At 44.1% G+C, this 27,273-nt stretch overlaps 1 protein-coding gene across 1 annotated transcript; it reads right to left on the bottom strand.

Moving 5' to 3' along the window:
- Positions 1 to 508: 508 nt before the first annotated feature.
- On the bottom strand, positions 509 to 4,498 carry LOC120678708 (GMP synthase [glutamine-hydrolyzing]-like). The gene is made up of 6 exons (XM_039960014.1): positions 3,839 to 4,498; positions 2,939 to 3,189; positions 2,461 to 2,836; positions 2,198 to 2,329; positions 1,915 to 2,090; positions 509 to 967 (listed from the first exon to the last, which is right to left on the bottom strand). Exons 1-6 carry the CDS (start codon positions 4,421 to 4,423, stop codon positions 844 to 846), a joined length of 1,644 nt encoding a protein of 547 aa, XP_039815948.1. The 5' UTR covers positions 4,424 to 4,498; the 3' UTR covers positions 509 to 843.
- Between the last annotated feature and the right edge of the window lie 22,775 nt (positions 4,499 to 27,273).

The raw sequence follows: 27,273 nt of genomic DNA, 5'->3' as shown, positions 1-27,273 counted from the left end.
ACTTGGGATGAGTCGGTTAAGAGAGACCTTAAGGATTGAAATATTTTTAAAGAGATAGTTTTGGATAGAAGCGCTTGAAGACTAGCTATCAATGTGCCTGAACCTTAAACTTATTTCTTTCGGGTTTCATCTCTAGCCTACCCCAATTTGCTTGGGAAAAAAAAGTCTATGTTGTTGTTATTGTAACTTAACTTTCAAAAAAAAAAATTGGTGACTCCACAACTAATAATCAACTGGTCAGTGCCGCGCTTTTCAGTTTACAGCTCTCGCATCAGTTTGCGCTGGATCCCATCAGGTTCCAATTTTTATGCCTGAATCTTGACCAACATTCAAATATACAATGAAGATGATTACTCCAGTCGCTTACATATATACTTATACAACAGGCAAATGTCCCAAATGTCTTTTTTGCCGTTTGGTTTGAACCTACATTGCGTGCCGTTTGGTTGAATCTACATGGTGAACAAAAAAACATACAGCTTCAGAATAGTGCTTAGGAAGACAGAAATGTAAAACGAAGAAACCAAGTATGCTTCCACTGGTCCTTTCCAACATTAGTCTCGATCCACGAATAGAATAGAAAGCAAGAAACAGTCGGATCCAGATGCCCCAGAAAATGCTCAATGACCCAGAAGCAATGTCTACTCATGAATTTTGCAGAGTATGCAGTTCACCAGCTTTGCTGTGTTTATCATCTAAGGTTCGACAAAAGGATATTTTGACTAAAGCGTATCAGTACACTAATAACTGAGGTCATATTGTATTTGATCCCATCACCAAAAGGTAAATTGTTCCTCAAGTTTCTCGCCAGATCCCACCATCACTGCATCAGAGCACCAGTTCCTATTCCCACTCAACTGTCGCGGGTGGCTTTGATGTGATGTCCTGGCAGACACGGTTGATGCCACGGACGTTGTTGCAGATCTTGTTGACAACATCTACTAGGAATTCATGGCCAAAATAGTACCTGGAAATTTAAAAAGACAATGACATAATATGAGAACACTAATGCCATGCCCATGGGTATCGACGGTTTTAAATACTTCATCCACAAAAGAATCAACTATGGGATCCGTGCCAGTCAAACTAGTTCAAGTTTGACCAAATTTATATTAAATAGTATTAGTGCTTATATCTCCAAATAAATTAATTATGAAAATATAATCTATAAATAGTTTAATAGTACTTATTTTGTATCATGAATGTTATTACTTTTTTCTATAAATTTAGTCAAGTTCAAACTGTTTAACTCCTCGAAAAGCAAGAATTGCATTCTTTTCTAGATGGAGGGAGTAAATGACAATTCCTAATCTCTATCTACTAGTAATATCATTAATGTAGCCATAGAACTCATCAAGCCGAGAAACCCATCTTATAAAAACAGTGAACTGTTTAAAGACACTGCCAGAAGTTTACTGGTATTAGCAACATTGTGACTGTGAGTGAAAAAAAAACTAATTCTAGGTAATTTGAGATACAGAAAACAGTTATGTAGGTTAGAACAATTTGCCTAGCGCAAAGTAAAAGTTTAGTAAGACGCTAACCATCACATGGGAAATCTATTCAAGATGCACTATAAGAGAACCAATTGAACTCTACAGGTTGCACATAAATAAGATGCCTATAGTTTCGTGGGGTTGTCTATAGCAGATAGCACCTTTGATTTGGGGAAGAAAAGGCAAAAAACAATTTTCTCCTTCAAACACTGGTATTTGAGCTAACCAATTATATCACAATAATGACAGTCAATTATTTGTTCCTGAACTCAAGAGTGATAAGAATACAAAAGATTAACTGGTGCAGCCAAGCAAAATTATCTGTACAACTGCAACAAAATATTTCACCAACGTACAACAGTCTCTAAAGTTTGCTAGAAAAAAGTGTAATGGGAGATGGAACTTTAGTGCTACATACCAATCTGCAGTCATGCCATCCTCACTGGTGATTGCCCGTAAGACAACAGCATTGGAGTGGGTTCGCTGGTCACCCTGAACCCCAACTGTTTGTACTGGCAAGAAGACAGCAAAAGCTTGCCATATTTTATCATAGAGGCCAGCATCTTTAATAGCCTGAACAAATATCTCATCCACCTAAAAGAAATAAATTGAAAAATCACAGTGCATCAAAGGTGCTCTAGCAAAATTTCAACAAATCAAAGGTGCTCTAATAAAATTTCTACAATTCTGAAAGTTCAAACCTGACGAAGGGTGTCCAAAGCGTTGCCTTGTGTAACATCACCTAGGACACGTACAGCAAGACCAGGCCCAGGAAATGGGTGACGCTTTAAAAATGAATCTGGGACATTTAAAATACTCCCCAACTTCCGCACCTAGAAACACAGCAATTTGTAATTTGTAAAGAATAAATAATTAAAGGGTTTCTTTGATCACACAACACCTGATAAAGCATTCAACAAATTTTTTTTATAAACGTATTAAGCAAATTGATGTGGAATGATACCTCATCTTTGAATAGGAGCTTGAGTGGTTCAATGAGTTTTAACTTCATATCTTTTGGAAGACCACCAACATTGTGATGGCTTTTGATGGTGTGGGAATGCGTCCTTCCACTCCCAGGAGGTGGGCATGATTCAATTACATCAGGGTACAATGTCCCTTGAACTAAATACTCAGGCCTTTTCCCTATCTTCTTTTCCATCTTGTGAGCAAAATCATCAAAAACAGCAATGAACTCCCTGCCAATAATCTTTCTTTTCTGCTCTGGGTCTTCGACACCCTTTAACTTGCTGAGAAATTGCTCTGAGGCATCAACACATGTAACTGGCAGGTGCAAATCACTTTCAAAGGTGGACATTACTCGTTCTCTCTCCTTGTACCTGCAAACACGAGGTTCTATGTTAGTTTCATTGCACACTTAGTCGAAATAAGCATAAGCTCTACTAAAAAAGAATTTGAGCAATAAGGCAGCATATTGTTACCTTAATAGACCATTGTCAACAAAAACACAATGAAGCCTATCTCCTATTGCCTTGTGAACAAGGGTGGCAGCAACAGTTGAATCAACTCCACCTGACAATGCACAGATAACATGCTCATCAGGGCCAACCATGCTTTGGATGGTCTTGATTTCTTCATCTAGCACATCTTGCATCTTCCAATCAGCTATGATCCCACAAACATCAAAGAGGAAGCGGAGGAGTGTTTCCATTCCTTGGGGTGAATGTGTAACCTTTGCATTAAAAAAAGTTCATCCGTCATTCTATGTTCTATGGCATCAATAGATTCACAAAGAGCAACCAGTTGATACACAAAGAGTAACCATGGATACACAATTAATAATAATACCAAAAAAATTGTGTCATCTACTTGCTTTACTATCCATATAAACAGAACTCAGTCCAACCCTATCAACAGAGTAATTAAATTGAATAACGAAAACAGCGTTGCACGGTCATTCAACAGAGTAATTAAATTGAATAACGAAAACCACGTTGCACGCAGGGGCGGAGCCAGGATTGGATTTTTTTCATTGTTAGGGGGGGGGGGGCAACCATACAAACTTATATAAAAATTTAATCAAAATTTAAATTTGTAGTGCAAATTTGGGGATCATAGGGGGGCCAGGCCCCTACCCGCCCCCCCTGTCTCCGCCCCTGGTTGCACGGTCATTTATTTGGTACATGCAAAAGAAGACGGACAACTATACTGATTCAAAATTTATACCAATCAAACAGTATGCTTCATACAGCTTCAAATAAAACATGTCCAACCCCTATCTTATACCAGGGGGGTGGGGGTTCCTTTTAAAGAGCCAAGAACAGAGGAAATAAATTTGTAGCTTAACTTCGAAAATTTCATTTGAGTAATCCGGTTGCTACCTCGGGGTGATACTGGAGCCCATAAAAGCGCTTCTCCCGGTTCTCGATGGCTGCGACGGCGCCCTGGACGCTGCGCGCAACCACCTCGAACCCCTCCGGCAGCCTGACCACCTCATCGCCGTGGCTCATCCACACCGTCTGGCGCTTCACGGTCTCTGCCTCCCCGTACAGCGCAGAGGACGGCGCCGTCACCTCGACCTCCATCTTCCCGTACTCCTGCCGCTCCCCGGGCTCGACGGCGCCGCCGAGGGACTGCACAAGCAGCTGCATCCCGTAGCAGACGCCGAGAACGTGGGCTCCCGCTCCATCGGCGAATTCCAGGAATCCCTCGGGAAAGGTGGGCGCCCCCTCGGCGTGGACGGAGTGGGGCCCGCCGGAGAGGACGACGGCGCGCGGGCGCAGGCCCTCGAGGGCAGCAAGCGGCGCCGTGCCGGAGACGCAGAGGGAGAGGACGCCCAGCTGGCGGACGCGGCGGGTGATGAGGTGGGTGTACTGCGAGCCGTAGTCAAGGATGAGGACCAGATTCTCGCCGGAGCCGGCGGAGGCCGGGAGGGCGGAGGCGGAGGCGGCGGCGGTGGAGCCCATGACGGCGGTGGCGGCGGGAGGAAGGGATTAGGGTTTTGGCGCTTTGGGGTTTAGGAGTCGGGGATGACTCAGGAAGACAGATGTTTCACGGCTATTTAATGAGGAAGCAAGAGCAACTATTATGGTGAGTTACAGAGTTACAAACAAATTTAATGTTAAGATGGAGAAGAGATGAAGAGAGAAAGGAAAGATGGACTGTTAGCTTACCCAATTTCGATACAAGATCCAAGAAATTTTGTTAGATAGACAAGTGGATTATATATTATTGGTGGAAAGCTAAACCAATATATAAGAAGTAGGTCGCGAGATGAGTTACAAACATTCTTGCAGCCAGCGCAGGCTAAATTATTAGTCTTGTTCTAGCTGACAGGTTGTACCGAAAATGGACCTATACAAATATTCGGCTTTTTTGGATATATATACTGACGTTTAAACAAATAGTATCACTAGAGATTGGATCCATGAATTCGAATAGATAACCAAAGAGTTCCTTTAAAAAGGATATATTGATAAATATGGAGAAGAGTCCATTTTACAGTCTTAAGATGTTATAAAAATTCAATTCCCAACATTTAACTACAAAATCGGATAATAAAACCATCCAACCGAGCAAAATTAGCCCTTTTAGGTGATTTTTGAAGATGGTTTTCTATTTTGTGGGAATTACCAGTATTTAAATTTATACTAAAAATTTATAAATAATTTATTTTAAATTATAAAATACGAAATGCATATAATTTTTTCTAAAAATATAACCTATTGGTATGATACTCTTTAATTTTGCAGATCCAATTTTTCATTTTCATAATATTTGATTATTTGTAGTTATGTCTATTGTTATTAAATAACTAAGATTCAAATACAGTAATAATAGATAATTTATATTGAAAAAATTTGATACTAGTTTCATATTTTTTTGATTAAAATAAATTAGTTTTAACTTTTTAAATCTAATTAGAATTTTTATTTCTTTTAAAAAATACAGAACCATCTTGGAAACCAGCCCAGGGGTCAGATTTGCCTAGTTCCGACAGTTGGATGAACTTGTTATTCGGTTTTATAGTTGAAGATTAAAAATCGGACTTCTGCGATAATTTGTGTGTGTAATTCAGACTTCTCCGATAAATCTAAAGATTTGTTTGCTTCTTCTTATCTGTTGACTCAAGCTATTTCCAACTCCGCTGAAGCTGCTCGCTAGCGCTGCTCTTGCTGGCTGCCTGCACTACTGGAAAAACGCACATTCGTTCGCGGCTGTTACTATCGGTCACGATTTCGGCCGGTACTAATGTGCAAATTTAGTACCGGGCCAAAGGAACAGTGCCCATGGGAGCCGATTAGTAGCGGCTGGTGGCTCCAGCCAGTACTAAATGGTCACTAGCCGTTGCAGGCGGCTGTCGGTTGCTGTAGGTGGCGCACTTTAGTGCCGGCTGGAGCCACCAGCCGGTACTAATGCTCCTATTATAAATCGCGCCTTCTTCTTCCCCGAGCCGAGCCAGTGCCCATTTCACCAGAGAGCTAGTTCGAGCTCGGTTCTTCTCTCTTATTAGAGTGGTGCCGCCATTTGATCATTTTTTTGTGATATTTGCACTCATCCAAGTGCACCAAAGGTTTACAACTTCATCATCTCTTCTTTGATGGTCTTTATGCTTTGTTTTATGCTCCATAGTTAGAGAAATTTGAGATTTTTAGAAATAGTGAGAATGAGCATTTCTTTGATTTATGCAATGATTTGAAATATATAGAACCGATGACTTGAATGTGGTAGTAGGTTTATTGGCTAGGTTGAATGTGGATAGTTTATAGAGATATTGTTCAATCATTTTCTATATATTAGAAATGACCGTAGTATACAACAACAACATAGCCTTTTTTCCCAAGCAAGTTGGGGTAGGCTAGAGATGAAATCCGAAAGAAATAAGTTCAAGGTTCAGGCACATTGATAGCTAGTCTCCAAGCGCTCCTATCCAAAGCTATCTCTTTAGAGATATTCCAATCCTTAAGGTCTCTCTTAACCGACTCATCCCACGTCAGTTTAGGTCTACCTCTACCCCTCTTTACATTATCGACCCGCTCAAGCACCCCATTACGCACCGGCGCCTCAGGAGGCCTTCGTTGGACATGTCCAAACCATCTCAGCCGATGCTAGGTAAGTTTCTCCTCAATTGGTGCCACTCCGACCCTATTCCGAATAACTTCGTTCCTGACTCTATCCCTCCTTGTGTGCCTGCAAAACCACCGCAACATCCACATCTCTGCTACACTCAGTTGCTGGACATGTCGCCTTTTTGTAGGCCAACATTCAGCACCGTATAGCATCGCCGGACGAATTGTTGTCCTATAGAATTTGCCTTTTATCTTTTGTGGCACTCTCTTGTCACAAAGGATGCCAGAAGCTTGCCGCCATTTCAACCATCCAGCTGAAATTCTATGCCTAACATCTTCATCAATGTCGCCATCCTTTTGTAACACCGATCCTAAATACCGAAAAATATCCTTCTGGACCACCACATGTCCATCTAGACTAACGTCTCCCCCCTCATGCCTAGTCGCGCTGAAATCACACATCATGTACTCGGTCTTGGTCCTACTAAGTCTGAACCCTTTCGACTCTAACGTGCGTCTCCACAGCTCTAACTTCCTATTAACCCCTGCCCTACTCTCGTCAACTAGCACCACATCATCAGCAAAGACCATACACCAAGGGATCTCACCTTGTATATCCCTTGTGACCTCATCCATCACTAAAGCAAATAAATAAGGGCTCAATGCTGACCCCTGGTGTAGGCCTATGTTAATAGGAAAGTCAGTGGTGTTGCCATCACATGTCCGGACAAACATCGTCGCATCCTTGTACATATCCTTAATGAGGGTAATATACTTAATTGGGACTTTGTGCTTCTCTAAGGCCCACCACATGACATTTCTCGGTACTTTGTCATATGCCTTCTCAAGGTCAATGAAGACCATGTGCAAGTCCTTCTTCTGTTCCCTATATCTCTCCATCAATTGTCGTATTAAGAAAATCGCCTCCATGGTTGACCTTCCAGGCATGAACCCAAATTGGTTTTGGGTCACACTTGTCACTCTTCTTAGGCGATGCTCGATAACCCTCTCCCAAAGCTTCATCGTATGGCTCATCAGCTTAATCCCACGGTAGTTAGTACAACTTTGAACATCACCCTTGTTTTTGAAGATAGGTACTAATATACTTCTCCTCCATTCTTCCGGCATCTTGTTTGACCGAAAAATGAGATTAAAAAGCTTAGTTAACCATACTATTGCTCTATCTCCTAGGCATCTCCACACCTCAATGGGGATACCATCAGGGCCCATCGATTTACCTCCCTTCATCCTCTTCAAAGCCTCCCCGATCTCTACCTCCTGAATTCTCCTCACAAAACGTCTGTTGGTATCGTCAAAAGAGTCATCTAACTCAAGGGTAGGGCCCTCACTCTCCCCATTAAACAACTTATCGAAGTACTCTCTCCATCTATCCATGATCTCCTCATCCTTCACTAGCAGTCGATCTGTCCCATCCTTAATGCATTTGATTTGGTTGATGTCCCTTGTCTTCCGCTCGCGGATCCTAGCCATCCTATAAATGTCCTTCTCCCCTTCTTTCGTGCCTAGCCGCTGATACATGTCATCATACACCTTACCCTTTGCTACATTCACAGCTCGCTTTGCAAACCCACTTCGCTAATTTATAGCCCTCGATGTTGGCTGCACTCTTGTCAAGGTGAAGGCGCTTGAAACACTCCTTCTTCTCCTTAATAGCCCTTTGCACCTCGTCATTCCACCACCAGGTGTCTTTCCCCTCCTGTTTGCCTCCCCTACTCACGCCAAACACCTCTGAGGCCACCTTCCGAATACATGTTGCCATCTTTAGCCACATGTCATCTGCGTCTTCTCCTTCTTCCCAAGGCCCCTCACCTAGCATCCTTTCCTTAAACGCTTGTGCCGCTTCCCCTCTAAGCTTCCACCACTTTGTTCTCGCAATCTTGGCACGTTTGTCCCGGTGGACACGTACCCGAAGACGAAAGTCCGCCACCACAAGCTTGTGTTGAGGGACAACACACTCCCCAGGTATCACCTTACAATCTAAGCAATCACGTCTATCCTCCCTCCAAGCAAGGATAAAGTCGATCTGGCTCGAGTGTTGTTCACTACGAAACGTCACAAGATGGGATTCCCTCTTCTTAAACACGGTATTCGCTATCAACAAGTCGTAGGCTAACGCGAAGTTCAACACATCCTCCCCCTCTTGACTCCTGCTACCATACCCAAAACCCCCGTGCACTCGCTCGAACCCTACATTAGTCGCACCCACATGGCCGTTGAGATCTCCTCCTATGAATAATTTCTCGCTGGTAGGCACGGTACTAACCATGCTATCTAGATCTTCCCAGAACTTCATCTTGGTGCTCTCACTAAGGCCTACCTGAGGGGCATAGGCACTGATCACATTCAAAACCGAATCTCCAACTACCAACCGGATTAGGATAATCCAGTAGCCTTGCCTTCTAACCTCTACGACTCCATCCTTAAGGCTCCTATCAATCAAGATGCTTACACCATTCCTACCCGGAGTTGCTCCCGTGTACCAAAGCTTGAAGCCAGTATCCTCAACCTCCTTCGCCTTCTGGCCCTTCCATTTAGTCTCCTGAACGCATAGAATACTTACACGCCTCCTAATTGCTAAATCAACTAGCTCTCGCAACTTACCTGTTAGGGACCCTACATTCCAGCTACCTATACGAATCCTAATTGGCTCGGCTAACTTACTTACCCTTCGCACCCGTCGAGGGAAGTGCGAAGACCCTTGCTCATTTTTCACTACACCCGGGCGTAGATGTAGTGCGCCATTCAGGTGACGACCCGACCCTTGCTCACTTATCATCGTACCCAGGTCATGATACGACGCGCCCTTGGAGGGATGGCGACCCGGCCCTTGCCCATTTATCACCACACCCGGGTTCCGATGTAGCGCGTCGCTAAGAGGGTTACGCCCCAACGAGTTTCTTGTGGGTTTCAAATCCATTAGAGTGGCTATTTTTATGCTGGTTTGCCAAAACCTAACGCAACCCTCCTCCTTTATCCGGGCTTGGGACCGTCTATGCTGAGATGACTCAGGAGAGAGAGTCTTCCAGTCAGCATAGGCGGAGTTAGAAATGACCGTAGTATATTTTTTAATTTTTCAAATGAGATGAGTATATGTGGACATTGGAAATTTTTAGAATGAGTTTAGAGAGTTCATGTGATTTACTTGTTATATGACTATATATGGAAAGTAAATTTTTTATAATGAATTATTGAAAGAAGTATAATAGAATTTTTTGTATTATGATGGATTATTTTAACATGCTAGTGATGTATTTATTCAGGCTCACAATGAAACCATCTAGAAGCTTACAAAATCTTTATTTCGAAACAAGTATACGTCATTAATCTCCATTGAACGGCGATGGCACTACATTTCGGGAATACACGATGCGCTATAAAGACGTCGCCAATAGGTTGGTCGCAACACCAGCATTTTCGGTTAATCCGAACACAGCATTTAGCGCAGTCAGCGTGGCTGTTGTTGCACTGAGAGCATATCAACGAACATGCTGCCTGTGCCGGTGCTATGTTCCTATCGACCGAAAATATTGGTGTTGCGACTGGCCTATTGGTGACGTACATGTACCGCACCGTGTCCCCCCGAAAGGCAGTGTCATCACCGCAGGGTCAAGGTTACCGACATATACATTTTCCGAAATAAAGTTTTTTCTTCTAAATGGTTTCTGGATCTTGAAAGAGTGTTCTCCTGGAACTAAATGGTGTCAAAATAATTAGGAGTTATATAGATTTATTTCAGTTAATTAGAGATTTCTTTCAATTAATTAGAGATTTATTTCAAATGTTGTTTTTATATATGTATATTTGTTAACACCAAGTGTGAACTGTAAACGAATTAGTGTTGCTATTGGGGCATTAGTCACATCATGTCTGTAATGTCGCAACGTTTTCTAGACTCTTCAATATGTAGATAGGGTGAGGCCAGGAGCGATGAAGAACAAGGATTTAGGCAGAGTTGCGACATTGCAAGGCACACAATGATAACTAATGCCTCAATAACAACTCTAATTTATTTACATTTCAGATTTGGTGGTAATAAGGGTACACTTTAATTGTAATTGTGAGAGCAATTATTGTTTTATTGTAATTGTAATTATTGTTTTCTTATAATTGTGAGATCATAGACACTTACCAGCAAGTGTGAAATGTAAATAAATTAGTGTTTGCAGTTGGGGCATTAGTCATATCGTGCCTGCAATGTCGCAACTCTTTCTAGACCCTTCATTATTTAGATAGGGTGAGGCCACGAGCGACGAAGAATAATGGCTTATACAGAGTTGCGACATTGCACGACACATAATGATGACTAATGCCTCAATTGTAACTCCAATTTGTTTACATTTCAGATATGATGGTAAGTGTCTGAGAAACTCGAATATGAGGATATAATGATGTACATATTTTAATTGTAATTGTGAGAGTAATCCTTCGTCTTTTTTATATGTTTTCATTGTTATTTGTAAGAGTAATTAATCTGATCATTGTAATTGTAATAGTAATTAATATTTGTATTGTAATTGTAAGAATTTATAATTTTGTAATTAATCTGATCATTGTAATTGTTATCGTCAGTCCAAGAAACCTAGCGCTTTTCATAGGGTAGCGCTCCATTATTTGGAAAAAGAATATAGAGAATGTGTGGCAAGGGGCGATGAACCTCTGTTTGATCTTGAGGATTTGTTGCGGCGTTACGGTTCGTCACCACCAAACCTGGAGGTTCCAGCTCCGCTGTTGACGGTCCTTAAGTCAGAAATAAAGCCGTCAACTCCTGCATCTATTCATAACTTTCAAACACCAAAAGTAGCTATAGGGCTTAATGCTAACCATTTCCTCAAGTTTTGGTGATCCTTGGATTGCAGGCACCCATACCCGGAATAGAGCAAAAATAGACGAAAGAGGCAACACAATTGCACAGAATATCCGGCGCTGCATCATACCAATAAAGAGGGCCCACAAAACAGACCAAACCGACCAACCAAGCCCCGGCACTGACCATCTGACATCAGAACCCACCAGGTAGTGTACCAGAGAAAGACGGTGGCCAGAGGCGGCCATAGGGGTTCGGCCAACCCCACATGGCAGAGACTCAGGCTGAGTTTTGGCGGGAACGTCGTTCTTATCCCGCAGAAGGCGGTTGTCAATGTTCCCATATCTGTTGAGGGCGGGAACCGACCTTTGGAGCTATAAAAGGGGCCTTCACACACTCTCTCAAGGCATTCCCATTCACCATTCCATTCACTTGTTGGAGAAGTAGTAGTAGGACTCCACTTGTATCATTAGAGTAGAGGGAGTGTGCGAGGAGGAGGATCGGGGAAGAGCCGGACTTGTCGGGCTCTCTTCGTCTTGTACCTCGACAGGTACGAATCACTTGAGTAAGTATCCAGAGTTCATCTTCTGTTAAGTTCTTGGTTTAGTATTCTTAAGTTATTTATTTATTTACGGGTTCATCGTCCGTTCTCCTAATGGACACTCTAATAGAGGACCCCTGATAAAGACGGGTAACCCTGCACACCGCTAGAGCAAGTAGTCGAAGGCTTAAGCGTGGTGCTTAGGTCCTAGATTGCCTTTGTTTGCCTCGTGCTCCACAGTATTGCGGGGTAGACCGCAGGTGGTGACAGCCCTGTCGGTCCGCTAGGAAGCTCCTTCATGGTTAGTGTACTCCCCCCTGTCCGAGTACGGCGTAGAGCCACAAGCCGAAGGTCCCTAACAGTACCTGGGTCAGACCGGTGCCCGAAGTAAATAAGTGACGACCCTAACTTTATCTTGCCTTGACCTTTAACCTTAGATAAAGCACACTACCCAAAGCTCGCCTACTTCTTTTTCTCCTGGGTTAAACTAGATAGAAGGTCATTACACATCCGTTCCCTGTGAAATCTCGATACCCTGAATACTCTCTGGGTGAAGTGCTACAACGGTATCTTCCGTGCGCTTGCGGATTACTCTGTGATCGTTAAGAAATACCAACAAGCATTTCTGGCACTGTTGCCGGGGGACGGTTACTGTAGTTATCTTCGAACCTAGTTTGCCTGTGTATCTTACCTTTTCTTTTTCTTTTATCCTTTTCTTTTAACATGGAAAACCTTTCTATCCAAAACCTTTCTGCTCCCAAGGGCGAGTTCGTAGAGCCACCACAATCATCGAAGCCAATCACAGCTTCCAGCTTTGAACTCTGCCCTGGCTTTATAGCATGGTTCGGGAACAAACCTTCTCAGGACATGATAACGAAAATCCCTGCCACCACCTACGAGAGTTCGAGCAGTTGTGCTCATGCTTGTCAATCACAGGCATGGCACAAGAAACACTTCGGTGGAAATTGTTTCCCTTCTCTCTCAGTGAGAGGGTGAGGCAATGGTACGCCCATAACGTAGGAAAGGTAAACAGAGAGTGGGAAGAACTACGGGATAGATTCTGTCTCGCGTTCTTCCCCATCTCTCGCATCGCCTCCCTACGGAAAGAAATCCTCGACTTTTGTCAGGATGAGAAGGAATCCTTAGGTGCAGCCTGGGCCAGGTTTTCACAGCTTACGAATGCCGGCCCAGACATGTCTATCCCTGACCACGTGTTGCTTCAATACTTTTGGTTAGGGCTTAGCAAGGAATCTGCCCTGCAGCTTGACATCTCTGCCGGAGGATCGTTAACCCATAAAACCATAACCGAAGGAGAAGCTCTCCTGGATAGTATCCTAGAGAAGACATCCTTCACCGAAACCCTTCCGGCAGTGGAATCCTCAAGCCATGAGGAAGTTCCGTTGGTTAATTCCACAATTCCACCATGTAAGCGTCTAGGCCCTCTAGGTATGTTTCGGTGATTAATGATAACCATTATTGTGACTAATGAGTTTGTGCAGCTTAATAAATCATTACCGCTCATTTGGTCATATGTCAAAAGAGGCACCTCAATTTCGTTATTCAAAAAGGCGATCTCGGTATACAACTCAAACATATAACAAGACTAAGGATCTTTCTAGTCCTAAGTGTCGTAAGGTTGAGAAGGACACTTAGGTTAGTATAGGTTTTATAGTTTTGTAGTGATCGCACTATTAAGAGGGGTTAAGGTCAAGTAACTTGAGCATGGACATGATCAATTGAAAATGGATGCACACTATGGTCACTCAGGTTCTAAAGAAGTTCAAATAAGTGGTTTTCAACTTATATCTCAAGAATATTTGGATTTCATTCAAGACTCAAATCGAAAAAAGGCAAAATCAGAAAAAGTCTATACACCGGTTTCACCGACGACTCAACTTTTCTATACGTCGGTTAAACGCAGTTATCAGAGTCTGGACAGGTTCTATACACCGGTTAAACCGACGATGCTTGAATTAACGTCGGTGCATTAGTCCAGAGTTGGTTTTTCCAGGGTATTTCAAGTTCTATACACCGGTTAAACCGACGGTGTTTAAAATGAAACATCGGTGCAATTGACTAGTGAGATGGTTTTTCCAGGGATTTCAGAAGTTGTACTCACCGGTTAAATCGACGATGGATTTGAGTTAACGTCGGTGCAGTTGTCCAGAGACTTGGTTTTTCAGTTGATCAGTGGACAACTACACTCACCGGTTAAACCGATGATACGTCGGTTAATTTGCCCAAGTTGTAACGGCTAGTTTTCAGAATGGGCAGTTTACATTCATTGGTTAAACCGACGCTGACTATTGGAGGTACGTCACCGGTGCTAAGCAGTTTTCTGGCAGCTTTTCTCCAATGGCTCTATTCGTGTGAGCTGCCTATATATACCCCTCCAATGGGTCATTTTGCTTTCTCTTGACACCAGGCAACATTCATATACTCATATATCGTTGAGAGCCATCTTGAGCTTCATTTTCCACACATTTGTTCGTTCAATCATTCAAGAAGCAAGACTAAGGACTTGAGTAGAGAGAAGCTTGTGTGCATCCGTTCTTGGTGATCGGTTCTTGCTCAAGTGAAGACCCTAGCTTGTTACTCTTGGTGATTGGCAGCACCTAGGTGATCTTGGTGATTGAAGGTGTTTCTTCCGGAGCTTGCCAAGGATTGTGGGATCCCGAAGAAGTTTGTACATGGCTTGAGCTCCACCACACCGATATGGTGAACGGAGACTCTTAGTGAGCGCCCAAGTCTCGGTGACATGGGAGGTGAAAAAACTCTTAGTGAGTGTCACAACATGGATTAGGGGTGTGTGCCAACACATCGACACCACGGGAAAAAATCTGGTTGTCTCTTGCCCACTCTTTCATTTCAAGCACTTACTTTCATGCAATTATTCATGTGCTTGACCTTAGAGATCATAACTTAGCTCTACCTTGCTTAGTTTCTTATCTTTGTTAGCTTGTGTAGTTTGCTTAGTTAGCCGGTCGGTGAATTGAGCCTTACTAGCATTGCATAGGTTAAGGTTGCTTTAATTGTTTTAGATTTTTGAAAAAGGCCCAATTCACCCCCCTCTTGGCCCATCGATCCTTACAATTGATATCAGAGCCTCGTTGCTCATTTGGATCATTAGGCTTCACCGCCTAGAGCTATGGCCAAGATGGGAGGTTCGCCGCCTCACTTCGAGGGCAAGAACTTTGCCTATTGGAAAGTTCGTATGGCCGCATACCTTGATGCGATTGCCCCCGAAGTGTGGTTGGCAACAAAGACCGGGTTCCACCGGAACTCCCACCTCGGAGCAATTAAAATGGAATGCTAAGGCTAGAAATTCAATTTTCGAAGCCATTAGTGAGGAAGTCTTTGCTAGAGTAAATGACATGGACTTAGCAAGTGATATATGGAAAGAGCTAATTGAAATTCATGAAGGCTCTACAAAAGTTCGTGAACAAAAATATCACTTGTTTAGAGTTAAGTATGATTCCTTTAAGATGCTAGCTCATGAAAATTGCAATGATATGTATTCTCGCTTGAATGTCATTGTCAATGACATTAATGCTCTTGAAGTTTCTAAAATTGACAGTGGCTCCATCAACCGCAAGATTCTCATGCTCCTTCCGAAGCCCAAGTACAACATCATCAATGCCATGCTTCAAAAGGAGAATCTTGATACGATGGAAGTGGGAGAGCTTGTGGGTGAAATTCGCGCTCATGAAATGGGTATCCTTGGTATGTCCGAAGAGCCAACTACAAGCAAGTTAATCGCTCTCAAAACCAAGGCAAACAAGCCCCGCAAGCTCAAGATGATCAAGCAAGAATCAAGCTCAAGCAATGAAGAAGAGGATCATCATGAAAGCTCATCCGATAATGAAGAAGATGGAGAACTTGCTCTCATGATGAAAAAGTTCACACGCTTGAGCGACAAGATAAACAAGAAGGGTTACAACTTTGACCCTAAAAGAAGAATGTTCTGGCCAAGGGAAGATGTCAAGTACAAGACTTGCTACAATTGTGGAGAAAAAGGCCACATCTCTCCCGATTTCCCCAAGCCGGACAAGAGAAAGAAGGACAACAAAAGCAAACATCGCCATGATTCAAGCGATGATGAAGAGGATGAAAAGAAGAACAAGAACAAGAAGCTTGGGAAGAAGAAGAGCCATGACAAGAAGACCAAGCTCTTCCCAAAGAAGAAAGGGCACACCAAGAGAAGCTTCTTGGTGGAAAAACAAGAATGGGTGACCGATGTCTCATCAAGTGAAGATTCAAGTGATGAAGAGTACATCGTCACCATCGCCCTCACCAATGAAGAACCACCACTACCTCCGCCTCCCATGTGCCTCATGGCAAAAGGTAACACAAAGGTATGTGAGGTGGAAAGTGACAATGATAGTGATGAAAAGCTTGACCCTTATGAGTTTACTAACCTCATTAATGAGTATACATCCGTTATCAAGAGGGAAAAGTGCAAAGTCAAGATTCTTGAGAGCACTCATGCCAAGTTAGAGCTTGCCCACTCCGATTTGCTTGGCAAGTACAATGACTTGCTCAAAAAGCACAATGAGTCAATTGTACTTGCTAAGCAAGTTGAAGAGAGCCACAAAAAGCTTAAACAAGAGCATAGGGAGTTGGCTCACAAATATCAAGAACTTGAATTTGCCTATGAAGCAATTGACCCAAGTCTTGAGAACTTTGTCAATGAAACTATTGAAAAGGTCAATGCCTCTACTTCATGTGATGACCTACTCATTAATGCAAATGCCACTAATATTGTGCCCGAGCTTGCTCCTTCTAGGGAAAAGGAATTGATGGATCAAGTGGCAAGCCTCAAGAGTAGTGTGGAGAAGCTCTCAAGAGGAGAATACATCCACAAGGAAATTCTCTTCAACAATGCACGTGACTATGGCAAGAGAGGTCTTGGTTCATTTCCGGAGCCAAATCAAGGAACCACTCCTTCTCCGGAGATCAAGACTAGCTTCATCAAGGAAGTTGGTTCATATTGCCAACATTGCCAAGTCACCGGGCACCACACTAGGGAGTGCACCTTACCATCACGTCCTCTTCCCACTTTACCCAAGAATTACTCATCAATGTTTCAAAATAACCATTTTCTTTTGAGTAAAGTGAAGGGCAAGGTGAAGGCCAAATTCATTGGCAAATTTTACTAAGGAGTCAAAGAAGAAGCTCCCCAAGCAACTTTGGGTCCCAAAAGCTCTTGTCACACATGTGCAAGGCCCAAAGCTTGTTTGGGTTCCAAAAACTCAAAAGTGAATTCTCATGTGTGTAGGTGAACTATAAAGCCGGTGGAAAACATTGGGTACTTGATAGCGGTTGCTCTCAACACATGACCGGCAATGATAGCATGTTCACCTCTCTTGAAGACCCCGGCGATCATGAACATGTCACCTATGGTGATAACTCAAGGGGGAAAGTCTTAGGTTTGGGTAGAATAGCTATTTCTAAATATTTATCTATTTTTAATGTCTTGTTTGTAGAAGCACTTAGTTTTAATCTTATTTCTATTGCTCAATTATGTGATCTTGGACTAACGTGTACCTTTGACAAGAATGGTGTTGTAGTAACTCTTGAAGAAGACAAGTCATTGGTGTTCACGGGGTTTAGGCATGGCAACATTTATTTGGTGGATTTCTCTTCAAAGCAAACAAGCACCATGACATGCCTCTTCACCAAGTCGTCTCTTGGGTGGCTTTGGCATAGAAGAATTGCTCATATTGGCATGAGCAACCTCAAGAAAGCCCACAAGAGAGGGATGATCACCGGCTTGAAGGACGTCACATTTGACAAGAACAAGCTATGTAAAGCATGTCAAGCCGGGAAGCAAGTTGCAACACATCATCCCATCAAGACGATGTTGTCTACCTCCAAGCCGCTCGAGCTACTACACATGGATCTCTTTGGTCCAACTACATACAAGAGCATTGATGGTAACCTCTATTGCCTAGTAATCGTTGATGATTTTTCACATTATACTTGGGTCATGTTTCTAGGCGATAAGGGTGAAACTCCGGAAGTCTTCAAGACATTTGCAAGAAGAGCTCAAAGGGAGTACAACTCCCCAATTGTGAAGATCTGGAGTGACAACGGCACCGAGTTCAAAAATATGAAGATTGAAGAATGGTGCGATGAAGAGGGCATCAAGCATGAGTTCTCCGCCACCTACACGCCTCAACAAAATGGAGTGGTGGAAAGAAAGAACAAAACACTAATCACTCTAGCAAGAGCAATGTTGGATGATTATGGCACATCCGAGAAGTTTTGGGCGGAAGCAATCAATACGGCGTGTCATGCATCCAACCGAGTGTATCCCCACCGACTCCTCAAGAAAACTCCATATGAGCTCATCACTGGGAAGAAACCAAATATATCCTACTTTCGAGTTTTTGGTTGCAAATGCTTCATCTATAAGAAGAAAAGGCTCGGTAAGTTTGAAAGTAGATGCGATGAGGGGTTCTTTCTTGGTTATGCATCAAACTCCAAAGCATATAGAGTATTCAATCAAACCTCCGAGTTAGTTGAAGAAACATGTGATGTGGAGTTTGATGAATCTAATGGCTCCCAAGAGGAGGTTGTTGGCTATGACAATGTAGGTGATGAGGAGATTGATGAAGCTTTGAAGAAGATGTCCATTGGGGATATCAAGCCGGAAGAGGTGCATGAAGGCAATGATCAAGGGGGAGGACCTTCCTCATCCACACCAAGCACCTCTACGGCACCCCAAGTGGATGAACATCAAGAAAAATATGATCCACAACCTCAAGAAAATGTGCCAATGCCAACACCCCAAGTCCAAGAACAAGAAGAGCAAAATGTTCCACCACAAGCACAAGTCACCCATGATCCACCCCAACAAGCATCCACGCAAGTACCGCTAGTGAAGCATGGTCGCATCTCCAAGGATCATCCAATTGGTCAAATCATTGGTAGTCCTACCAAGGGAGTAAGAACTCGCTCTAAGCATGCTTCATTTTGCAAATATTACTCGTTTGTTTCTTGTATTGAACCCACTAGCATAGAGGAAGCACTTGAGGACTCGGATTGGGTGATGGCCATGCAAGAAGAATTGAACAACTTCACCCGCAATGAAGTTTGGGTCCTCGAAGCTCCTCCGAAAGACAAGAACATCATCAGCACTAAGTGGGTCTTTCGGAACAAGCAAGATGAACATGGGGTGGTGATACGCAACAAAGCAAGACTTGTGGCAAAAGGGTTTTCTCAAGTCGAAGGTTTGGATTTTGGTGAAACCTTTGCTCCGGTCGCAAGACTTGAAGCTATCCGCATCCTTCTTGCTTACTCTTCACATCACAATATCAAGTTATATCAAATGGATGTGAAAAGTGCATTCTTAAATGGCGTTATTAACGAACTTGTTTATGTTGAGCAGCCTCCCGGGTTTGAAGATCCGAGGAATCCTAACCATGTTTATAGGTTGTACAAGGCACTCTATGGGCTCAAACAAGCTCCAAGGGCTTGGTATGAGAGGCTTCGTGACTTCCTAATCATGCAAGGCTTCAAGATCGGGAGGGTGGATACCACATTGTTCACAAAAGATGTCAACGGGGATCTTTTCATTTGTCAAATTTATGTTGACAATATTATCTTTGACTCAACTAATGATTCACTAAGCCATGAGTTTGCTACCATGATGTCTAGGGAATTCGAGATGTCCATGATTGGCGAATTGACCTTCTTCCTTGGTTTTCAAGTCAAACAATTGAAGGAAGGGACATTCATCCATCAAGAAAAGTATACTAAAGATATCTTAAAGAAGTTCAAGATGGATGAGTGCAAGCCAATCAAGACACCCATGGCAACCAATGGGCATCTCGACTTGGATGTGGACGGTAAACCGGTTGATCAATCCCTCTATCGTTCTATGATAGGGTCTTTGCTTTACCTTACTGTATCTAGGCCCGATATAATGTTTAGAGTGTGCTTGTGTGCCCGCTTTCAAGCAAACCCAAAGGAATCACACCTCTCGGCTGTGAATAGGATCCTTCGGTATCTCAAGCACACCCCTAGCATAGGCTTGTGGTACCCCAAAGGCGCTAGCTTAGATCTCTTGGGATACTCGGATTTGGATTTCGCCGGAAGCCGTGTGGATCGCAAGAGTACCTCCGGGGGTTGCCACTTGCTTGGGCGTTCTCTAGTTTCTTGGTCTAGTAAGAAGCAAAATTCCGTGGCTTTGTCCACCGCGGAAGCGGAATATATAGCGGCCGGTGCATGTTGTGCCCAAATCCTATATATGAAGCAAACCCTTTTGGACTTTGGTGTGAAACTAGATAGGATCCCACTCTTTTGTGACAATGAAAGTGCCGTAAAAATTGCCAAAAATCCGGTTCAACACTCTGTTGTCAGTCGAAACCCACCGGCGAGCAGCGACGGGCAACACGAAGAGCCGAGAAGTTGCTGGGGCGCTGGCAGGCACTGCTCCCTCGTCGACGGCCCGCAATTCCGTCACGCGCCCGGAGGTTTTGTGGAAAACCGGGCGTGCCACCTGACCTATACCCGACCAGGAGGGTGTAGACGTGCTCCGAACAGTTTCCTGCATATAAAGACACGTGTAAACGTAAGTCCGAGCCATAGTCGGCTCCCCGGGACGACTCTTGCATCGGCTTTAAAGAGCCGATCGAGTCCCGGTGTCAGATCGGATCTGTAACCATCCAGATTTCGATGAAATAAGCAAATAACTGTAAGGCTGCTTCAATTAAATCTAACTAATCTAATCCACGATGGTAAAAGCTTCACTGCTAGATCGGAATATCCTACACGTGACTAGGCCTAATGAACGTAACAGATAACTAAACCATAACCCAAAACAGAGGCCTAAGAACTAGCAAGAGCCGATTCCCGGAACAATCCCTATCAAGGCTAAGATAAAGCATCTACTACGCCACCGGATCATCCAATCCGTTTGCAAGGCCTAACCTAGCAGATATTACGCAAACTCTTAAGATAAGAGCAAACCAGAACAGATCAGATCTACTAGACATAAAAGAAGCAGGGTATTGCCTCTATGCGACTAATTCTACGCGACAAGAACTAGCATGAGATTGAAATGTGACTGCACAGAGACAACGTGATATTCGTAGATGATAAGCAACAAAAGCATGATGAATCTACTAAAAGCCATGCTACGAACATCATGATAACTAGTACTACTCGCCATAAAAAACGCTTCAGTACGAGTAGTACCAAGGTAAAAGCAAGAACAATACTGCCCTGATCGCAAGAAGCGATCAGGGCAGCATGGCGCTTACTTGGATGAAAACCCTAGGATTAGGGGTGGCGATGCGCCGAGAGTTGTTGTTTGCAAGTCGTGATGACGCTCCTTTTACGAATAACAAAGGATACATATTTATAGTCCGGAGACTTGGGAAACAATCTAAACTAATCTTGTCCCGATCGGACTCTATCTCTAAACTTGAACTAGATCTAAAGGTACATGGCCCATGTGGCCCAGATGCTCACGCAGGAGCCGATTTACAAGTCTTCTTCAGTCTTCTGCTTTAAGCCCATCTTGCTTTCGGCCCATAAATTAACCCTGTTAATTTATGGCGATAACACATGCCCCCTGGTTTTGGCAATGATAGTTCCAAAACCAATCCGTCGCTTCATCTTCCCGTTAATGCTCATTAAACATACTGCAACCACCAAGGAAGATGCAACATCTCTGCAACTGGCTCCTCGTAGAATGTGAAACTGCCGATCCGTCTTCCATCTCTTCACTATTTAATCGCACTCGAATCGGCTCTTCTCCATAGCAAACTCCTTCTTCCTCCCAAAGCCAGTAGCACAGAAACCCCAATCCTCCACCAGCCATGGCCATCTCTTCTTCCTCCGGCTCCAACTCTTTTGGAGATTCCTCTTCTTCCTCCTCATCTCCTCCTTCTTCTTCTTCCCTCTCGGCCTCCTCCATCGACTCTATCCCAGAGAGCCGAGAGCCGACCCTCGAGTGGGACCCAACAGCAGCCTACGAGGCGCTGGCTCCTCTACACTGGGATGCAGAGGAGTTCGACTTCGGGGTCGCCTCCAAGGAGGACGAGCCCATGACTGAAGGAGAAGACCTCCGGCTTCTATTCCAAGAGGAGTCGGAGAAGGACGAGGAAGAAGACCCTTCGTCGGACGGAGTCGACTCTTCCTCGGAAGAGGAGATCGACTCCCCCTCCGATAACGACGAGCCGATGGGCGGAAAGCCCTTCCGGTTCCTCGGGTCCTCCGAGGAGGACAACGAGGAGGAGATCAGCGGCGACGACGACGGCTGGAGTGACTCCAGGTCTGAAGGCGGCAGCAGCGCCTTCAGCAGCGACGACAGCGACGACGATGGCAGCGACGTCGACGGCAGCGGGGAAGTGCCAGCCCGAAGCCCCAAGCGTCGTAGGTACTAGGTACCTACGAGCAGTAGTAGTAGGTAGCATCGTAGGAATAGGACCTCAAAGCCGAAGGATTGATTCCTTTGTAAAATCGGCTTTCCTTGTAATGAACTTTCCTTTAATGAAATCGAGTTCCTTTTAATTTTGTGTGTTCGATTACCTTCCAAAAAAGCCGATGGCAACGCATCAGGCTTCTATAAATATCCAAGAGCCGACGGAATTCAAACTAGAAGCAACCCGCAGAAGAATAGAGTAATACTTTCAGCCTGAACCGAACTCTTGAATCCGAGCAAAATTCGAAAACCACGCTCTACAAATCCGAGCAATAACTCTCCAAGCAGCCGGAATTCGAATCAGAATCTCCAGCAATCAAACCCTAAGTCAACAGATCTGACCATGGCAGATTCTGCAGCTCAAACGACAAGCTCTGCAATCGATGATGCGACAATCCACGGCCTGAAAGTAATATTCGGCCTAATCCTTTAGTTTTCTTCAGCTTATTTAGCTTCTGAAACTAAAATTCTGAAACATGACACCATACGTATGCTTCTGAATCTCTGAACTTCAGGTGTCAAACATCCTTCTGCCGCATCCCTCCGATCCAAAATCTTTCTGTCTTGGCCCACAAACCCATGAAAACCCCATAGATTTGATCTCTTGTGAAGCAAATAGGATCCCTTTTGTGAGCCAAAACATTGATTTGAACCTCTGGGCCGACTGCTTAAGAGCCTGGCCTAATCCTCCTGAGAGCTGGATTACATGGTACAACAGAGTAGCAAAAGCTCACATGCCCTTGTGGCAAGATTTAAACATAGCCGATGCACTTAGTTTATCACTGTCACCCCTTGATAAAGATGAAAATCTTCTGAAAACCATCAGCTATTTCTGGTCTGATGCTCTGAATTGTTTCCTTTTTGGTCATGGACCCATGACCCCTACTCTGCTAGACGTCACTATGATCACTGGACTAGACATTAGCTCTCCTAATCCTGCTGCTCACAAAATGGCAGAAGTCCCCTTTAAACTTTCTTCCAAAGTCAACTGCACAAACTGGGGTACTTACATGAGTCAGCACATGAAAAAAAGGTCCAGTGACTGAGAAAGAACACACAGCCTTCTTAAATCTTTGGCTAGAGCACTTCATCTTCTGTGGCCCTTCCATAGCTCCAACTAAGAACTATCTCCCTTTGGCCTACCACCTGGCCCATGGTAATCACACCGGCCTAGGCAAACTCTTCCTTGGAGAAATTTACAGATATTTCCATTTGATGACATCTAACTTGCTTAATAAAAAGAAATTGAGAACTGGAGGCCCTTGGTGGTTCATTCAGTTGTGGGCACAACTGTACTTCCAACATCATATTCCCAACTTCCAAGGCCTGACCAAAAACTCTTTCCCCGATGAGAGTGGCAAGCCAATCAGATGTACTAGTTACGGCCAAGCTTTGTTCAGTCTCCCTGGCAGTAAACTGAATTCAACAGATGCAGCAAACTGGTTTAGAGTCTTCTACAAAGGACTGGACAATCCTCTCTACTTCCCGTTTACTGAATCTGAATCCTTTGAGAACCCAACTGCCTTCAGACTAGATAGCTTTACCGATGACGACAGCACTTGGCATCTGTATTCTTTGATGATTCGACCTAGCTTCCTTCCTGTCGGCATCAGCACTTCTAATAGAATTATCAAACCAGGCTATGAATCTTACTAGCCAGTCATAGCAGCTCGGCAACTCGGCCTAGGACAGGTCCCTCCCCACTTCCATATTCACCACTTGGTGGAGAGCAGAGCCGATCTGTCTGATGGTCTTACTAGCTCGAGATGCTACAGCATGTTTGACAATCTCCACATTCCAATACCAGCCGATTTGTCTTTCACTTCTTCATCAATCGGCTTTGATACCTGGTGGAAGACGTGGAAAACTCATGTCTTCAGAAAAGCTCTAGGTCCTCGACTCCAGCAAATTGATCCTGAATACGTAATCCCCGAGGAAGAGGTACTGATTCTATGCATTTATCCTTTTAAATCCTCTATTCCTTTGTCTTGGCTTAACCTGCTCATCCTATCAGCAGCAACAAGATGGTCCAGAACCCATGACCAGTACTGGGGAGCCATTTCACTTTCTTCCAACTGCTCCTGATGTACTCTTCTGCAAAGGATCACCACCAATGAAGAAAGTGATAATGACTGTTCAGCCAGACTTACTTCAGTCGGCTTTCAAACGAAGACAAGCCTCTGCAGTGGTTGCCCCCCGAGTCCTGACCAAGGAAAGAAAGGTGATCACGAGGCGAGTGATCAAGAAACTAGCACCTGCTTCTTCGAGTCCATCAGAGTCTAATACCAACCAGGTAACTTATTTCTCTGAAATTTCTTCTTTATCTCATACATATGTACTCTTGTTGACTGTAGTTCTATGTTCAGGATGCAGCCAAAAACATCTCCAATGCAGAAAGCCCGGAACAACACGAGATGGCTGCAACTCCTGATGCACTGATGAATGCAAGCGAGGAACAAGCCGATGCAGTAGATGCTCTTGACGTCAACACCAGCTTTGATAGGACGATTGCCCCTGAACCGTCCAACACTTCTTCTTCAGAACAGGTAACATTACAAAAACCAATTCTGAACCAGCCGATAACTCCATAAATACATCTTGCACTAACTCCAGATGTGCCCATAGAGTTTTGATATTTCAGGTTTGCTTTCCTTTGACCCTGCATCAATGGGCCTGACTACCCCTGGAGCAGAGACATCTTCTCTGCAACAATCGGCTAACTTGGCACATCAGCTTCAACTTATCAAAGATCTTCTATCTGCTCCGATCACTGCTCTAGTTAATGATTCCAGCAAGACAAAGAACATCTTCGAGCAAATAGAATCCCAACTCCCGGAGCCATTGCAAATCAAGCTCTGGTCAGCCAGCAACCTTTCATTCTTTCGGATAGAAGTGAGTAAAGCACAACAAAGGATGGAAGCACGTCGCTCCCAAGCTTCTCTGAAAGCTGACATTACCCAAAAGTGCAAGTCCCTTAACCAGAAGAAAGCAACTCTAGATATCAAAGCTGACGTGTCTGCCAACATGAATCGACTCGACCTCCTGAAGAAAGAACTGTCGGAACTCGAAGAAAAGGTCCGCACCACCAAGGAACTCATCCAGGCCGAGGAAACTTCCATTGCAAACTCCAAACAAGAAACCCAGGAAATATCCGAGCAGATACAAGCAGAGTTTGCAGAGATCAGCACCTTGAGTCGGCAAATAGTTTCAGGCAACGACAAGGATGACGAAGCGATTGTAGCACGAGCAGACGCCGTCCGTACTGAAGCCATCCACGCCATAGAAGAATTCCTGAATCAGTAGATAGGCTCAAGAGACAATCAGTACTGCCTGTTAACCTGAAACTTGTACTTGTTTAAAAACATCTTAAGTCGATGGTTACACCGGCTATCTTTCTTTACCGGCCAACTCAACGTGTTGGCCTATCATCATCATTTTTTTTACTGGCCAACTCAACGTGTTGGCCTGTCATCATCATTTTTTTTACCGGCCAACTCAACGTGTTGGCCTGTCATCATCATTTTTTTTGCGGCCAACTCAACGTGTTGGCCTATTACACTGCAGCCAGATGGATCTCATCGGCTTTCCGTCACTCGCCTTTCCACATGCTCGGGAAATACTTCTTCAGATGCTGTCCATTGACAGCAATAGGAAACTTGACGCCGTCCAATTCCTCGAGCATGTATGCATTCCCAGGCAAAACCTGATCAACCTTGTACGGCCCATGCCACGTTGGAGACCATTTACCGAACTTTTTGTCTTTAGTTCCCAACGGCAATACTGCCTCCCAAACCAAATCTCCCACCTGGAAATCCTTAGGCTTGACCTTTTTGTTGTATGCACGGGCAACTTTGGCTTTGTTCTCTTTGATTTTTTCCAGCGACCAAAGCCTTAGCTCTGTCAGGTCCTCCACATTATCATTCATCAAGGCTGCATACTGTTCAGCAGATAGATCATTCTGAAACTCAACGCGCCTTGATCCAGCCGTGATCTCCCATGGTAGCACAGCGTCCTAGCCGTAGACTAAATGGTACGGCGACGTCTTGGTGGACCCATGACACGAAATATGATATGCCCACAAAGCTTCTGACAACACCTCATGCCAGCGCCTAGGATATTCATCGATCTTTCTTTTTATGAGTTTGATGAGGCTCTGGTTGGATGCTTCAGCCTGTCCATTAGCTTGGGCATAATATGGAGATGATCTGATCAGCTTAATCCCCATGTCATCGGCAAACTTTCTGAACTCCTCCGATATAAAGACCGATCCTCCATCAGTCGTAATGGTCTGAGGGATCCCAAATCTGTGAATGATGTGTTCTTTGACAAAGCTGATCACATCTCTTGACGCTACTGACCTCATGGGTACTGCCTCTACCCAATTTGTGAAATAATCTGTAGCAGCTAAGACCCATTGGTGACCCTTGCTAGACGACGGGTTGATCTGTCCAATTATGTCCATGCCCCAACCTCTGAATGGCCAGGGTTTGATGATAGGATTCATCACTGATGCTGGCACTATCTGAATTTTGCCAAACCTCTGACACGCTTGACATCCCTTGTAATATTTAAAACAATCTTCCAGCATACTGGGCCAGTAATAACCCGATCGCCTAATCAGCCATTTCATCTTATGAGCCGATTGGTGAGTACCGCATGCTCCTTCATGAACCTCATGCAAGAGCCGATTTGACTCTGAAGGTCCCAGACATTTGAGCAGTAGTCCTTCCAAGGTCCTGTAGAACATGTCATCCCCCATTAGAACGTACTTCATGGCCTTGAGTCTTATCCTTCTGGGTGCCCCCCGAGCCGAATCCTTCAAGTAATTGAAGATATCGGCTCTCCAGTCTCCAGGTTCAAGAAACTGAACCTCCACGTCGACTCCATCGGCTGTCTCCTTGTAGCCAGAAGCCATCTGTGCCAAATCATTGGCTTCATTGTTCAGA

Source organism: Panicum virgatum, chromosome 6N, assembly GCF_016808335.1.
Source record: "Panicum virgatum strain AP13 chromosome 6N, P.virgatum_v5, whole genome shotgun sequence".
NCBI lineage: Eukaryota > Viridiplantae > Streptophyta > Magnoliopsida > Poales > Poaceae > Panicum > Panicum virgatum.
Note: the sequence above shows the minus strand (reverse complement) of the source record. Positions and strands in the feature narration are given on the sequence as shown.

Excerpts from the sequence above, each read along its gene's own strand:
- LOC120678708 (XM_039960014.1), bottom strand. The coding sequence starts at position 4,423 with ATGGGCTCCACCGCCGCCGCCTCCGCCTCCGCCCTCCCGGCCTCCGCC. Across the intron at positions 2,837-2,938 it reads GTTGACAATGGTCTATTAAG|GTACAAGGAGAGAGAACGAG; the intron begins GTAACAATATGC and ends TCGTGTTTGCAG. Across the intron at positions 2,330-2,460 it reads AGCTCCTATTCAAAGATGAG|GTGCGGAAGTTGGGGAGTAT; the intron begins GTATCATTCCAC and ends CTGTGTTTCTAG.